This window comes from Amblyomma americanum, chromosome 9 (genome assembly GCF_052857255.1).
Source record: "Amblyomma americanum isolate KBUSLIRL-KWMA chromosome 9, ASM5285725v1, whole genome shotgun sequence".
In the NCBI taxonomy this organism is placed as follows: domain Eukaryota; kingdom Metazoa; phylum Arthropoda; class Arachnida; order Ixodida; family Ixodidae; genus Amblyomma; species Amblyomma americanum.
In genome coordinates this window covers 118,618,878-118,635,995 of record NC_135505.1, presented here as the reverse complement: position 1 = coordinate 118,635,995, position 17,118 = coordinate 118,618,878, and the positions used below count along the sequence as shown (strand labels likewise).

Here is a 17,118-nt window from a genome sequence, read left to right as displayed (position 1 = left end):
CTTGCAAGAGACGCGCTTCATGCATTAGTCCTTGGAAGTAAATTGAGTCATAACATGCACACATTAAAGCCCTTGCAACAAAAAAAAAACTAAGGAACAAGAGTTGACTGGTCTACACATATGGCTGCTTTGTGAAGCGCTAAGCTCCAGTCATAGAAGAAACAGACAGCCATACAAATGGTAAGGCAAAGTTAAGCCCCAAAAAAAATGACACACATAAGGCTGCTCAAAACAAAACCACCTAGCTTGTTTCGTTAACGCCTTTGGTAATGAAGTTCTGACCACCATCACAAGCAGGCTACCAAGAAAAAATTACTGAAGCAAGTCCAACTTTCCCAGTAACCTCATTTGTACATATTTTAGACAAAGGCTTGGCTGTCATTCAGTGCCCTAGGAGATGCAATTAGGAGACATGACATCGCAACGCCTTCTGCCTCCGCATTATCGCAGAAAAGTAGTTGTTTTGAAAAACTGTTACATGTTAGTATTTTGCAGTTTTAAGCCGCGCTGCAATTTCATTTCTGTCTCCACTACTTTTCAAGCACTGTAATGAGGAACAGAAGGGGCACGAGCTTTAACTACTAGCACCACTTTATGTACAAAATGCTGGGCTACCGTAAACGAAACAACAATCGTTATCAAAACTGAAGAAAAAAAATCCGCTTTATTTTTTTTTTATATACATACAAGAAGAAAACCTTTCATTCTCACCGAGAGGAGTCAGCACTTTCGTCTCATTTGCTGGTTGTACTGACGCTCCTGAAAAGAGCCAATCCAAGCCAGCAACACTACTGCGTTCCGAACAGGCTGGGGACGGCAGTGGATCCGGATTCCTCGGGTTTCCTTCCAGCCAGCCGGGATACTGCTCAGGTAAGTCAAGCTCCTGGAAATGGCAAGCAGCGTTTTTCTTAACTTCACGGAGCTAGTACGAAAACAAGCAGTTCTAACCAAGGCCCTCACAAGCTCGAAATAAAAATACACCACCAACTAGACTAACAACAACTGACCAATTAGCATCAAGAAGCTGCAATGCTTCATAAAAAGAACAAATATCAAGTGATGGGTGATTATAGATTTTTATGGCGCAAGGGCATCTACGGGCAAAGAGCGCCATGACACAAGGTATTTTCCATTTCTCAAGGTGGGGCGAGGACCCATTTCCCAAGCATTTCACCCTAAAGAAGCCGAGCACCAGACCAGGGGAAAGCTTGTACCCATTGCATCACCGGTGGGTACCCGGCGGCACTGGGGATCGAACCCCGCACCTCCCGCATGCGAGGCGGATGCTCAATCACTTGGCCACCGCTGCGGTACAAATATCAAGTGTAAAAATTATAAACCCTGAGCAAAAGAAGCTGACATCATTTTAAAGCAAGAAAAATGTGAGATATTTAAAATTTTATTTGTTTGAAAAATAAAAGAATAAGGCTGGAGACAATTTAAGAGAGAAGAAATCACTGCACCTAACACATGGCGATAGCGAGACATTTTCCAGGGGTGCATGGTGCACCTAATTCTAATTTATGCCAAGTTATCTGCTACAAACTGATTGCTCAATCACTTAAGCTATCTGAACAAAAAATAAAAATATAACTATTCTAAGCACCAACTGTATGATGTCCCGTTGTGATTACTATGGTGAAGAACACTAATAACCCTTACTAATTAAAATTAACAAGCAAAACACTGGTGCTTGCGCCTCTATACTTGATTAACTCACAGCAACAAAGAATGCAGTAAAATATGAGAAAAGAGATGGCATTGTGAAATATGGGGTCAATGGGTTAATAGGTTTTAACATGACAAAACGACTCAGAATATGAGGGACGGCACAGTGGAGGGCTCCAGATAATTTAAACCTCCTGGGGCTCTGTAACGTGCATACACATCGAAAACACACTGCGAAAGAAGACTAGGCCAGCCATTATATGTACAGATGAATTAGAGCTGCACTTGCCACATTTAAATACTGAGCCAATCCAATTCAGAGCATACTTAAAGACGTGCTGTGCGCTAGGGACGGGGTCTTGCTGTGTCTATAAAATGTACTGGCTAGGGAAAACAATAAAAAAAAGTGAACAAAAGAATACCGTGAATAGCTACTGTATGAAGTCAATCGGTCATTTGAATGGGGAAATGGAAATGTGATATGACATATTTTGTTCAACTATCACACAAAACAAGGCTCTTTATTTTTGCAGAAAGTGTAACAAAAGTATATTTCACTGAACTGTCATATACACTAAAAAATTTTTAAAAAGGCTGACTGTGAAGAGGAATTAAAAATTCAGGTGCTAATTTTTTGTCCCTGCCAACAGTTCTCACTAAGGGAAGTACTAACACCATGCAATTATAAAAAGAAGTTGTGCAGTTACAAACAAATTGGAAGCCTGGATGTTGACGGCACTTTTGAACGAGCACGAATGAGATCGTGGAAACGAGCTATCAGTTGGGGAGCGTCTGAAATCATCTTCCCTGTCTTGTCTTATACTAAACTTATGAGACCTGTGACAGTGCTATGCGAAAGCCGAATAAATCTAGCAGAACCAAAATCTGGCACTATTTGAGCCTCTTAAGAGCAATATTTTTATACATGTGCATTCACCATGCTTGTATGGCACAGTGTTAGCAGCGTTCCCAAGAAGTGCAAAACATGCGTACACAGCTAAAATGCAAAACGGGACGGGATCAGAGTCCATCGGTCATCACTTTAGTCGCACATTCTCAGTCTCTTCGCATTTGCCGTGGCTCTTGGTTGCTGGAATAGTAACCCGTCACAGCCTAGCCACTATTTCAATAAAAACATAAATCTGTAGCAACATGTAGCAGGTTTAATGCAATGGTGCAGGTTGGCACAATTGGCACAACATTCCCACCGCTGCTGTAAACACTAAGGCAGCCGTAAAGCAAGCGGTGTGTTTCTAGCTACCTGCCCATCAGGAACCATACAAAATTAATAAACAGGAAAGTGTCTGCAGGCATGCATAGAAGGTAACCAGCAAATAAGAGAGCTAAGTCGACAATGATAAAACACAAACATGCAGCTGCTCAGAGGTAAAATAAAGATAACAAAGTACATTACCAGGTTAAGTAAAAGGGTTACAGACATTCTCTTGGATGATAAGTGGAAGATAACTGAAGGGCACAGAGAAAAGATAGCAAATGATAAACTACCCCACAAATGGTGCCTCTAAGCATGCTTGAAGCTGTGCACAAGAGCTTCTTCAGCATCGCAACCATCTGTTTCAATACAGAGCAATTTACAGGAGCATGTAAAAGCCAATACCAAGGGGCAATGCAACAGTAAATGAGAAAATTACATCTCGCAAGGTTGAGACTCGAAGTTCAGCTGCACACATCATTTATGTGAATTTCTACACAGTCTATTCTTGTACCTGTGCCATAGCTTTGAAGTGCTACTAAGCCAATTAAGACCTCAAGTCAATTCAGCAGTCTTAGAAAAACGCATCACTCGATAAGATGACAGCTGACAGTCCCATCACATCAGCTGAATCAGCACTATTTTCTGCCTCAATTCACTCTCTAATCAGGTAGAGCATAAATGTCCGAGACATCAATGTTTTGCCATGTAAATCTATTTCACATTTGCTTTCACAAAACAAATGTGAAAAAAATCAAATGACTATTAAACACACGCCATCTGCATGGCATCACAGCCTCACCTGTGGATTTCCGCTGCATGGATCCAGGGGCTTGTAGATGACGGTGAAGTGACTACTGCTGCGGTCAGAATCACCCGACGCCGATGACACACTGTCAGTCGAAGGAAAACACCGATCCCCACCCGCACTCTCCGCATTACCAGATGCCACAGCACCACTCTCCTCTTCTTTCTTCTTCTCTCCGCGCCCCCGCCGTTGTCTCAGCGTTGCAGCATCAAGTGACCGGTGCCTGACCAACGACTTCACACTGCTCGACCCACTCGAAGCACTGGCTGGCGTCTCCGCAGCTGGCTGCTCCGCAATAGTCCTGATCGCACTGCTGTCATTCGTAGCCAGGGGGGGTCGTGAGAACTCTACACTCCTCCGCACGTGCCGCACATTTGACGCCGGTGCCGCCGTTGACGAGCCGACGCGGATGGCTTCAAGGGACACTGGATGCGACGGCGGCACAGCAGCACGCTGCTTCTCGGCGGCACTAGTTTCGAGTTCACTGTGGGCGCGGCGCACAAGCCAGTTGCCATCAGCGTCCTCAACGTTGCCGCGAAGCGCGTGGCTGCTCTTCCGCTGCTGCGCGGCACGGGCAAGCTCCGCGGCACGGACGCTGGGATCCTGCGAGAGGAAGGCGAGCTCGACGGACCCGGTGGCATTGCGGAGCGAGCCGGACGAAGAGCCGGAGGAGAGGAAACCGGTTCCGCTCCGGCGCCGGTGCTGGCTTCGACGGTGGCTGTCTGGGTGCAGTGAGGTAGAGGAACCAGAGGCTACGGCTGCACAAAAAAAAAAAAAGAGCAACAGTCTGTCTCAACTCTTCTAGAGCTCTTCATTCCCCTCTCAACACAACTTAACGCAGCTTCATCTTTTCCTTCCCAGAAGAAGCGACTTCTTTTAGACAAACAAATCTAAATTCAAATTAGCTTAAGTTTTCATAAAGAAAAAACTGAAATCACTGTAAAAAAAATCTTTTTTCGCTCATAGTGATGAATGTCCACTGTGCGTTTACATTCAGCCAAGAAACAGAAATCTGCAATGCTTTTCCAAGCAATAAAGAAAGATGGGCTCATCAGAGATGCCAGTGACATCAAAAAGCTTCAGACTCACCAAGCTCATCCCCAGTTGACAAACCTACTGGTGCAGGCAGCATAGAAACAGCGCCAGCCTTCAGGTCTGAAACTGCACAAAAAATAATTATAAAACACGCATCCAAAGGACTGCATTACCATCACACTGAGCCAGTTATAGAAGGCACTGATGAAAATGGTCATAACAGGACTTCAGCGAGTCTGGGAGACTTACAGATTTGTACCAGATGTTCACAATTTCTGTGCCTGACAAATGTACACAGACTGTGCTGTTCTGAACCTATAGACAGTCAAAATAACATTTTTTTTTTAATGTAAGCTCAAAGTAATTTCTCTTTCTAACAAACAATACCCCAGCGTAACTTTGCTTTGTGCCGTGAACACCCTCTAATACAAGAAATGCTGCCTAAACTGACGATATCAGCTAGCAGAAACTTGACACATTTATTACAATGCCCTACAACAGCTCCACTGCAGAAATACTTACTGACACTGTTTGGTGAAGGCCAGCAATCCACATAACCACCCCCTCCAGTGACCTGTTTTGTTGAAGTCGCCAGCTAAATACCGTATTTATACGATTGTAAGACGACCTGAATGTAAGTCGACCCCTACATCACATTTCTGAAAAAAAAAAAAAAAACTTGGAGGTCGTTTACGCTCTGCCTTTAATAATAGAACGCTATTGGCTGCTGTGTGTGTGCGTGCCCGTGGCCACATTCCAAAACGAAAATATATTGGTCACTGGACTACACGTCCACACTTGCGCCATCGTCCTCACTAGTGCTGCCATCGTGATCGCTGCTGCGGTCCCACAGCTCGCCGTTCTAACATCGTCGTGCAGCGAAATCCTGTACTTCGCGAACAGCCACATCACGACATCGCGTGGAACAGTTGAAAATTTTGCCTCGATGCAGCTGCTACACCTTTATCACCCGTTGCTAACATCAAACTTGCGGCCCGGCGCGCAGTTGTTCGTTTCTTCGCCATAAGAAATGACAGCCATCTTGAATGTAGCCGTGAGCGAGCGCCGGTCGCTTACCGGACCCGGAGCAAAAATGAAGAATAATGAAGAACATTAAAAACTTGTGAAACGTGGCCGGCAGTCGTCAAATGTGTCAGAGTTAAAGAGAAACTATGCGTGAGCGGCATCGGCTCTTCTGTCAGCTACCAATACTCCCCGGCACAGCTGCGGTTCCGAGTGGCGGTGCCGCCGCGATTGGAACAGCGGCCCTTCCATCAATTACCGGACACTCTCGAGCACAGAGTGCGTGGTTGAAAGTAAACAAAAAAAAAACTTGGACGACGCCTATTAAGAGTAGAACGCGAATGCGTTATCGGGCCGCCGCTTATCAGCAGCCGCAATCTGCAGCCACCTGTGGGGAGGGGGCTGGTGCCGGTTTACTGCTTATCGACAGCCACCATTGGCCGCCACGCGCAGGGTGGGTACACCGGATCTGCGCTTTGACATAGCAGCTGCTCAAGGCGAGCACCAAGAGTGATGCAGCGAAGCCACGCAGCAAAAATGCAACCACGCTGTAGCATGCCTGATATCTCGTTTGTCTCGCCTTTATTTATGGCGTGACAGTGCGGTTTCGATTTTAATCAGTCCCCTCACTTCAGGTTTTCAAATTTTGAAAAATAGATCGACTTACAATCGTGTAAATATGGTACCTACCTAAAGGAAAAGCCACAGGGTCCTTTTCAGATTTTTTTAATTGCTGCGTATATTCCCGCTTTCTTTCCTTCCTGGCTACTGGTAGGTTAGTACAGCGGCAAAGTCGACTCCAAAGCTCACCTTCTTTGAGAACTTCATCGACGAGCCCAAACTCGGGACTCGCTGGCCCTGCAGTTGTCGAGGTGGTCCCATGGAAGCTCCGCTCCTGCTTTCCTGAGACTGAGCCACCCGAGCTCCCTGAACTGTTCCGATGATGCACGTCCACCTGAAGATCTGTCACACGCAGAAAAGGTCGTAGAGCCATGATTCCTAATGTGAAACATGACGACGTAGCTGCCTTCAAGGACTATTGACATGGAAGTTCTGCTAAATACCATACTTACTCTAATACATATATTCACAAACTCTTAATGTCAAGCTTTTAAGTCGGGGCTCATGCGAGGTAAAAACCAAAGCTATCGAAGTATCAGTTGATCCTTAATTAAAAACAACAGAAAAAATGCTGTTTTCTTTGTCCAAACCGAAACTGTTCGAGTTGTTACCATGGATTCCACTGGGCACATCATACCACAGGTCCCTTTAAAAGGCCTTTCACTCTAGCAGGAATTATGCTATGCATAGCAGGAACCTTTGTGTTATGCACTTCACACTTTATAATTTTGTATTTACTACTCCACAGCTGCATAAAAAAAAGGTAAATTGAAATTCTGCAGACAAAACCCGCAATGTCTTCCAACATGCACTGACATTGCATGGCACAAGGCCGACTTTTTGAATTTCACCTCCATAGGAATGTAGCCATGGTGAGTGGGATTCGCTCCCTCAATCTTGGCTTCAGCAGGCCCATGCCAAAGTTGCCCGAGCCACCAAAATGAATAATAATAATAATCATCATGATAATATTGGCAATAACACAATTATTATTATTTTTCCTCACAAAAACGATATCAAATCAGTTCAAAGAGTTTTCACTCCTAAAGGACAGCCCACAACAATCCAAATAGGCAACGCTAGTCACACTACACAGCAAGGCATTCCCGTCGCTCACCAATTCCGCAGACGCCGTGCGACTTCATCTCAAAGTCGTCGGAATGTGCCAGCCGTCCCAGCAGCTCCATGGAGCTGGTCGGAGCCACGGCACCGTTCGTGATCTGGGACTGGACTGCTCCATCGGTGAATGAGTTGCGCGAGCTGCACTGCACAGGCGGTGTTTCTTCGTCCTGGCGCTGTTTCAGGACGGCCATTTCGATGTGCTCCGATTCCCTGCAAGACCACCACACATGTAGGAATAATGAAGCGCATGAGTACATTGATGGACTGACGACCTCGTCAGGTGGACTTTGTAATTTTTGTCACAAACTATTGCTAACACGCAAGGTATGCAGGTTGAAAGCAGATTTCAATGGCCCTTCAGTGCTTTTCGATTTGGTCCAGATCAGATCACATTAGGGACACATTTCTGACACTCGGCCTTGATGTAAAATTAAAGCAACGATAACTATCCTGTTATTACTGATTACTGAGGTAGCCACTGGTCTCTTTGGGTAGCTTGGTGTATTTGTAGAGAAGGAATACCTAAGAAAAGTATGTTGGGCTAGCGTGACCATAGCCGGCAAATAACAGGGCTCACTGGAAATCACCAAGAAAAAGTATTGTACTGCTGTTGACGTGATCAAGGCTGATAACGATGATGGTGATCAATCATTCCCCTCTATTCAATATGACTGAAAAAGTATCGCACTTATGAGTATTTTTACCAGAATGTCAATTAAACTTTAATAGTTAACAAATTAATTTCACCACCTCACGGGGCTTCTAAACACAAGCAACACGTATGAGTCGGTTTTATCCATCATTTCAGTGGAGGTTCTAAGTTTTAAAACCAATAGTGAACGCATCCAGTGGTGTCACATGCCTCGACAGAAAGTACCCTAGCTTACACCCAGAAAATCCCAATTTCAGGCACTTTTCCCTGCTGCCATTTTGAAAATCCCTGCATTATTTCACCGTATTTTTTTAACCATTTCTAGCTCTTTGCAGGGATTAATGAAGACCAGAGTGCAGGGATTGGCCAAGTAGCATTTGTCACACGTGCCTCTGCAATCTATTCAGCGCTCCACCATGTATTTCAATTAGCAACAATCGTGGTAAAAGTTGGCCGTCCTAACAACCTAAAGCTCCATGTGTTAAAACAGAATGATTTTAAGAATCCACTTTAAATATTTATTCAATCAGAATGCACTTTTTAATGACAGTAAGAGAAACGAGCACACAGTGACTAGCACAAACTCGTATCTTTTGCGCGACTTTAGCAACTCGGTCTATTGTCAGCTCAGCACGAATACCAAATAGTCCAATCTATCATAAAGTTCGAGACTGCAACTCCTGGAACTGAAAAACGATAAAGTCTGAGTAGGAATGTTGCACAGGTTACCCAACTCAAGCTCTGAGCCATCAATCTGAGACTAAGGCACCACCAGAAACATGCCACTAGAGACAGTTCCACGTTTGCGCCCATTACAACGACAAGACACTGCATGTCGGAAAGCATGAGACGTGAAAATAAAAATGCCTTCTTTTCCTCATAAAAAATATGCAGCAAAAACAACCTCCACATCCGCAGTGTCACCGATGTTACACATGACAGCGGCAGTACATCAAGCCAGTTTACAACACCTTTTGTCCAAAAATATTTACCTCATCTGCTTGCTAACTCGAACAATTCGCTGAAAACACACGGAAGATTTCTTTTCCTCTGAAGGGTATTTCAGACCGACAATTCCGTGAAAAGGAATAACTGATAATTGACCAGATGGAATGTCACTGAACATATAACACACATTTCAAAAGGGTAAAAGCGAAACCTACATGCAACTCTGTAGTTGCAGGTGAGTTGCTCAGTCATGGACCTATCGTTTCTAGTGGCAATACCGTGCTATCCTAAACAGAAACACCAGTTTCATAAGGGAAGAACTGCCCCATATACCAAATGTTACAAAAAATGCAGACAATCAGACATGCATTCACAGTGTGGCTGGGCTTACTTTTTCGAGCCATGAGCTTGTGAACCCTGGCCCGTGTGGTCAACAGAAACGGATCGGTTCGAGTCGTCACTTGACTCTTCGATGCATTCGCCACTGTCGAACATCTGGTGAAGCCGCACATTGATGATCTTGAGTGTCGCGAAAAGGACCCCCACAACACCAGCGTAGCAAAGCCACACTGGCATTGTTGGCTGGAGAAACTGAAAGACAAAAATTAAAGTGAACTGACTTGCAGTTCGTGAAAAACAGCTCAGAAACTAAATCTCTTTCAATTCATTCTCAGAAAGTGCCTTTTAATACAAATTTCCGGTTTACCTCAAGAGACCCATAAATTAACACTTTGTCCAATATATTGGAGAACAGCACTGCAGGGACTTGCGCTATGGAAGGAGGTGTGTCGTCACAAAAGGGTTTTTCTCAGATACTCCTAGAACCAGTGCCGTTATGCAGTGAGTACGCTCAAGGTGGTACCATTTCCCTCGCACTTGAAGAGCTCTCATAATGGCAGCAGTCAGCATGAGCACCTACTACAGTGATGGTCATAAAATGCGAACAGCTTTATGCATGTTTCACAAGGAAGTAAAGCAATTTTGTGTCTCCAATATACATAGGTGCACATTTCAGTAAAAACGACACTCTAGTTCCTCTGTGCTTCGGAAGTGGCTTAATTTTCTCCACAATGGATATTTCACACCACACGATCGAAAGCTCAAAATGCAGCAAAAGATGTTTCTGTCATATCTAAGAATCCAGACCATCACATCAAAGCTTTTGAAGAAGAAAAAAATTGTAGAGGACATTAAAGGTGCACTGAAGAGGAATCTGAACTCGTATGTTTAAAGCCGCAACTGTATCGACATATTCCGGGCATTCTTAGAAACCTCGAATTACTGTCATGTGCGGCCGGTAGCCCTAATTAAATCGGATTAAACGTCCCAGCTCCCGCCTTTTTTAACTTAACGCAGTAGGTAGGCAAAGTAAACCAACGCATCAGCCAGTCCCATGGCGGCTTCGCTTTTTCTTTTATTTTGTTTTTTAGGTTTCTGTGAATAAACATTTTCAGACACAGACAATATAGCTGCAAATTAGGCCCACGCAAATAAAAATACACGTGGACTCTGATTTTTACGTATCACTCCGCCGATGGCCGCCACGGTACTGGCTGCCGCATTGGTTGACTCCTCTTACCTACCGCGTTGAGTTCAAAGAAAGGGCGGGAGCCGGGACGTTTAATCCGATTTAATTAGGGCAGTCAGCCGCACAGGACAAGAATGCCAAGTTTCTAAGAATGCCCAGAACATGTGGATAGAGTTCCCACAAGAAAAAGACGAGTTCAGATTCTTCTTTAGTGTACCTTTAACGGTATGAAGCAATAGCGTAGCAGATTAGGCTTTCCATTCTGAGATTACAACGTTGTCAACGCCAACGAGCCCAATAAATGTCGGCGGCCTATTGCTCAAGTGCGTCGTTTCTGCCACAACATTGTCAACGCCAACGTATGCAGCGCACCTCTCCATCTCTCACCACCCCACATAGGTCAAAGCACGACTAAGTTTTCCACTGACCCAGGGAGCCAGTTGTGCACCTTTCCATTCCTCAAACCACAAATTACCAAGGTATGATTTTTTTACGCAGCCCCCAATTACAGATCACAAGTTAGAAACCCTGCCGCGAGCTAGGCTCTAACTTAATTAGTAAGTTTATGCTGCACAAAACACTCAATTGTATCACACAATCCGGAACATTCTGCGGCAAACGGCTAGCATAATAATTTTTTTTACGCAGCCCCCGATTATTTCCGACATGTGGTGCAGAGTACGCGACGGCTTATCGACCGAACGAACTGTATATGATGTCGCATAAAACTGACACAATTTTCATGTCCCCTTCAAGTCTGAATTATCGAGAGTTGTATGTGGGTCTATAACTTTGCAAGCCAATGGTGGCGTTTTGCTTGATAGGCCAGTTATCTTTTTTTTTCCCCCTTTATTTCGCTTATCCCTGCTCACTTGCCTGAAATTTGGTAAACTTAAAATTAATTCACTTGCTTACTTATTCCTGCATGTATAGATGGCTTTATTCCCTTTATTATATCCAATAGCTCAAGCACATTTTCAGTAAAGCAAAAACTTGTGACCCATCAGGGTTATCCCGTGAGATTAAAGGTTGGAATAGCCTTACCAACTAAGTCGCCTCAATACTAAATCACCAAGCATTTCATGGCAGGCTGCTCAGCATTTTGTCAATTAGCTCACACACTAATGACACAGGATACACTAATGACACAGATTTGTATTGACTAACGGCTGTCTTTTCTTGCAGAGTTGACCATAGTATTGATATATTTTGACAGATATGATGATAAAATGATTACCCATCACTGTGCAGATCAGTGCACTGTTTACGTTTTTACCTTTTATATCCATGATTCATTCCATGACAACCTGCATCCCTTCTAGTACTGTATGTACTATCAGCAACAAATGAAATGCGAACAAGATAACTGAAACCGAAATAGCAAAATGAGGTCTTAGCTGGAGGAAGCTCAATACTAGAGCAGGCTAATTTCAGCTCACAGGCACGAAAACTGTCCTTCAGAAGTGTCAATCAACGTTGGTTGGATCTCCTCTACAGCAGCTAATAAGCTTGCGTTTTTGTACCGGCATTTCAGTTCTCTTGCTTGCATATCATTTGTTGCTGGTGGTACCTTACTACTCTTCATAATTTTTTTTTCCAGCATCTGGTCTGTTAGCATTGCATGCTGTGTAATTACAAATGTGCAATCCACCATCTTACTCAATTCCCTAGTGGTAATATAAGGTATAACAAATAAATAAACAACAATGTATGTGTTTATTTTTGTTTACAACCTGATCATTGTGCAACCTTCAAATTTTTTCACTGAGCAGTCCATTTCTTCAATCTAGTTGTACACCAAACCAATGTGCTCTAATTTCATTCTCTACCACAGTTAGCATCCTTCTAAAAGCTAAAAAGCATCTTGTTTCTCAGCTTACAACTACAATAAGCAGAACAGCACACACCAAAAACACAACGAATAGCAAAGAATGGCCACAGAAAAGTGCTGTTCTGGTTGTCATGGCCGACCAATTAGCCTAAACTTCAACATTACCATTGATATGAAACAGATGTCTGTCCACCTATCTGCAACTACACTGTCACAAAGCACACATCGCTAAATTTTTATAATCTTTCTACGATATGACGTTTCAGGCCACTTCAATAACTCGTTGAGATGCCAACAAAATGAGGTATGAAAGGTCCACTGCTAATGAGTGAACGCGAACAAAAGTCCTCTGTTCAGTGCATTCAGGAATCAACCTTCTAACTGCACAGTCACAATGCATGCCCTTAGCCAAGTGTCCATGACGCACTCTTTGTGATTACTGCAACACAACGCTTGATTTGACATTAATGCTGCAAAGAACCTGTGTTAAGCACTTCACTGATGCCCTTCACAACAACGTTCTGTTGAAATCTACACCAAATATTTAAATGTTTGCTTATTGTTTGCTCAGCCACTAAGCATTAAAAAACCAGTTAGTAGGCTACAGCAAAGTATTGGAAAAATTCCGCCCACTGCGCACACTGAAACAAACGGAAATTACAGCACACAGCACGAACACAATAAACTCCTGCAACCAATGCCCAAGACGCCTCTATTTGTAAGCAGCGAACTTTACGGCAGGACTTCATTCAAAACCAACGAGGCAGGCACGAGTAAAGGTTGGACGTCAACGCTTCAAGTCAACAAGCGTGGAACAATGACGCACTTCCAGAGGCCAATATACGTCAATGTAAAACCCGTCAACGCCTACATGGCATCTCAAGCACAGTAAGGAGAATGAGCAGAGGCGCAGCAAATCACATAAGCTACTAAAGATCAGCGTGACGGTAAATCGACAGACAATTTCTTTCACGACGTCTTACCTTCCTCTGACGGTACTAGCGACGGTGCCCTATCCCGAAACAATGCGCTCGGTACGACTCGCAACAAGTGGTCTACCACCACTGTCGTACGTGAAACAACGTTCCGCCTTTCGCTAGCGAAATATATGCGCAGATATCCGGCAACGTGAAACGATCGGACGACATGAAGCCTACATATACGAGGTCTAGGACGCGTACGCTTTGCGAGTTGCCTCCTTGCGAAGGGTGCACACGTTGCCTACGCGTTAGTTAGCTTCGTTTGAGAAACGGCGTAAGTTCTTGGTCTTACCATGTACAGCGAGAACGGCAGGCATAGCAGGAAGAGCCACAAATAGAGGTGCAGAATGTTGGACTCATGATCCTGCCTGGGATCATAGAACCAGCCTCCCGTGAAACTTGCCCAGACCCCTTGTCGGAGTATCTCGAGCGTCTGGGAACCCATTTATGGGATCAACGGGCACAGCGAACGGGTGGCTATCGTGGGGCCGCCTATCATCTCACTTTTCGGCGTCCAACGGGCACTCATCGTGTCCACGCAGGGCAGAAATTAACACGATCCGATAACGGGATTACACAGTGGAAGCGACACTCCATTGCAAGTAAAAAAGACAGAGAGGCAGTGACGGCCGATGCACTCGCGATGTGGGTTTTGACGTTTCTCAGAGGAAAAAAGTTTCGGTTTCAGAATTGGTAATTATTGGCTTATTTGTGTTGCCTCGTCTCGCTTGACTAACTATGCGCCAAAAAAAATCACTGTGGCGCATTTTGAAGTTTCACACTGTAAAATAAGTGTTTATTAAGGTAAAAAAGACTGCGAGGTTGTCATTTGAGGCCATTGTTATGAAGCTGCAGATGTGCGCAACTTCAGCTGGCTGGACAACCTGCAGTTTCGGTTTCGTAATTAAGATATTTGAAGCATAACAGTAGCCGTACACAGATGTGCCGCGTTTTCCAAAAGTAACAAATTTCTGGTGTGACTGCAGAAAAAGCAAGCTGATACCGGAGCGGCGACGCTGCGATAAACAGCCCTCATCGGCGAGAATGACCTGCGTGACGTAAACTTGCGTCTTTGCCATCTTCTTGTGGACGATGATAGCATAAGCACTGGCATGACAAGCAGCAAGAGCAACAGGGCAGTTTTACTGCTAATAAAGTTGATGCATCGCACTTATGAAAGTAAATTTCAAGAAAATGTTCGATAATTCAGCAGAGGCTTTATCTACTATTAAAACAAAGTCGGAAAGAGAGAAGCTTCGCATGTTCCTTGATAAGCGGGTTTGAAACTCAAAAGAGCATCATTTAATCGTTCTAATACATCAATATATTGCAACAGTTAGAATTTGATGAAACTAAGATAAAATTATGTTTCCTCCGGAATGTCTCGAACCTCGAACTTTACAAAAAGAAGAAGAAAAAAGCTGTCTGCGGCCTCTCTCAGCGGCCCAATTGTTGCTGTCCTACCATCGTGTGCATATACAGCTGCGGTGAGGTTTCGCAGCTACACAATATTTCAGGAAGTTGCTGCCTCGGCTCTTACATCATCTCCCGAATATCAGCATCTTCTGCATCCTTGGAGTAGCAAAGAATGGCGCTCACGCAGACTAGAGGTCTCTTTCACGCGCTTGCGTTGCCGGGTTCCCCTTGTAAATTTTTACCTTCACAGATCTTGCCTGGCATCTTCCCCACTGTGCCCTTTTTGTGCCGAACCTGAGACAATAGATCACTTCCTGCTGTTCTGCCGCCGCTTTTCTCATTTGAGGAAGCGTCTTTTGCAAATTCCATTTCATCAACTGGGCTTGCCTGTGTCTTCCGCGGTTGTTCTTTCCATTGGCGCTTCTTTGCTTGGACGAAGCGACAGGAGTGTGCGCTCTGGTGTGCAAAATTTTCTTCAAGAAACACAGCGACTCCCATTCTAATTTCTTTTTCCCGCTCTCAGTCAGTAAGACATTGCAACATTACAGGCATTGTGTACTATTATGCACATTAAGCAATTGTCCCGTCTTCGATCTCCAAGTTAACTGGACCCCTTTCCTTCCCTCTTCCAATCTATCAGACTACATACTATTTCCACTGCTTTTCCCGTCAAAAATTTCCTGTATCCAGTAATTAACCGCCTGTGTCTTGGCCACTCCCCCGTAACGGGTATGTGCCAGCAACGTCTGAGGCCTTCCTTCCTTCCTTCCTTCCTTCCTTCCTTCCTTCCTTCCTTCCTTCCTTCCTTCCTTCCTTCCTTCCTTCCTTCCTTCCTTCCTTCCTTCCTTCCTTCCTCCTGTTGGAATGCGTGTTTCGAGAGAGCATCAGCGACCACTGGCAGTGAACCCGGGCACTGTAGCATATGTGCTCAGTACTGCGTTCACGGCCATTTTGAAGTGGGGAATTTCGCAAAGTGCGAAGCTTTTGAATACAATATAGTAGAAAGTGCTTTTGAGGAATTCTTTTGACAAGTGTGCTCTGTACCTTTCATGATCGAAAGCTTATCTTGGCACGTACACACGTGCGCACAATCATCATCGTCGTCATTGTTAGGATATTTACGTCCACACTTCAGAACAATGGCCTCCCCCATATTGATCTCAAGTGGCATATATGCTCCACCTGCGGCCATTCTATACCGTCCTCCGCAGCATTACAGGTCTACACGCTACCTCGGTCTCTCCTCTGACCTACAGTGCATGCATTCTTTTCATCCTCGCCTTCGCGTCGCTTTTGACTTTATAATTGTTTTAAACAAACATTGTGCCATTCTCAATGAGGATACACTTATGAGTGTACTGCATGGCTTCGAAAAGCATATGCAGGAGTGCTCACTTTCACGTATGAGCTCCATGCAGTTCTTGGATTTAAGAATTAGGTTCACGAATAAGCACGTACATTTGCTGGTCGTACTCACCCAGAGCACAAAAAGAGCTATTGCCTTATAATTCATCCCATTATATAACTGTGAAGAGAGGGATCGCCAAACTCTGCTTAGAGTCTGCACTCCGAAAGTTATGGGCACATGATATGCAAGATAGTTTCGGGAATCAGTTGGCTAGGCTTGAGGCCGCCGGTTTCCCAGGGTCGGTTGTTTTCCCAGTTGCAGAAGCGCTCTCGAATAAGTTGAAGCCCGGAACTGGCAAGGAGGCAATAACCCCTCCGCAGGCTAAAGTAAAAGCCTGAAGTGATGCCCTACGTGCACAAAATCTCCGATGGCCTCAGAAAGGTGGCAAACCGGCACAACATGCCGTTGGTCTTTTCAGTCCCTCTGAAGCTTGGCCAGTTGGCCCGACGCATCACAGGTGAAAACAAAAAACGTGGGTGTAATAAAAGAGGCACGGGAACTGCTTTGCGGAATGCGCCACAGGCATTGTGTACGAAATTCACTTGACGTGTGGCAGGTCGTACATCGGGCGAACAGGGCTTTGTGTCAACGACCGGCTCAGGGAGCACGCAAGAGACCTAAGGAATACGGAAGGAGCACTCCGCTACATGCAAGGATTGTACACCAATGTTTTCTGGGCAGAAGCAAATTAAAAAAAAAAACCGTGAAATGATAGAGGCATATTATATTCAGAGAGTTGGGTCAGAATGTGTTAGCAATACTTCAGTTCTTTTGCATAACTCAGAAAAGACATCCCTCTCAAAGTTTTTGCGATAAAGGTGTGATGCGTTTCTTTTGTCTTCCTTCTTCTTTTCTTGCACGGTGT

General features: G+C 44.5%; 1 protein-coding gene across 8 annotated transcripts in view; it reads right to left on the bottom strand.

Annotated features, from left to right (window-relative positions):
* The window catches only part of pcx (pecanex), a 75,331-nt gene extending 61,289 nt beyond the window's left edge, over window positions 1-14,042 (bottom strand). For all 8 annotated transcript variants that reach the window (XR_013308451.1, XR_013308452.1, XM_077637052.1 and 5 more), the window contains exons 1-7: window positions 13,722-14,042; window positions 9,482-9,681; window positions 7,486-7,700; window positions 6,558-6,710; window positions 4,779-4,850; window positions 3,684-4,447; window positions 712-883 (exon numbers count right to left, since the gene is read on the bottom strand). Coding sequence is in view for 6 of the 8 variants with exons in the window: in XM_077637052.1 (XP_077493178.1) it covers window positions 712-883; window positions 3,684-4,447; window positions 4,779-4,850; window positions 6,558-6,710; window positions 7,486-7,700; window positions 9,482-9,681; window positions 13,722-13,874 (1,729 nt within the window). In the remaining 2 variants the exon portion in view is untranslated. The remainder of the gene's footprint in view (window positions 1-711; window positions 884-3,683; window positions 4,448-4,778; window positions 4,851-6,557; window positions 6,711-7,485; window positions 7,701-9,481; window positions 9,682-13,721) is intronic.
* Between the last annotated feature and the right edge of the window lie 3,076 nt (window positions 14,043-17,118).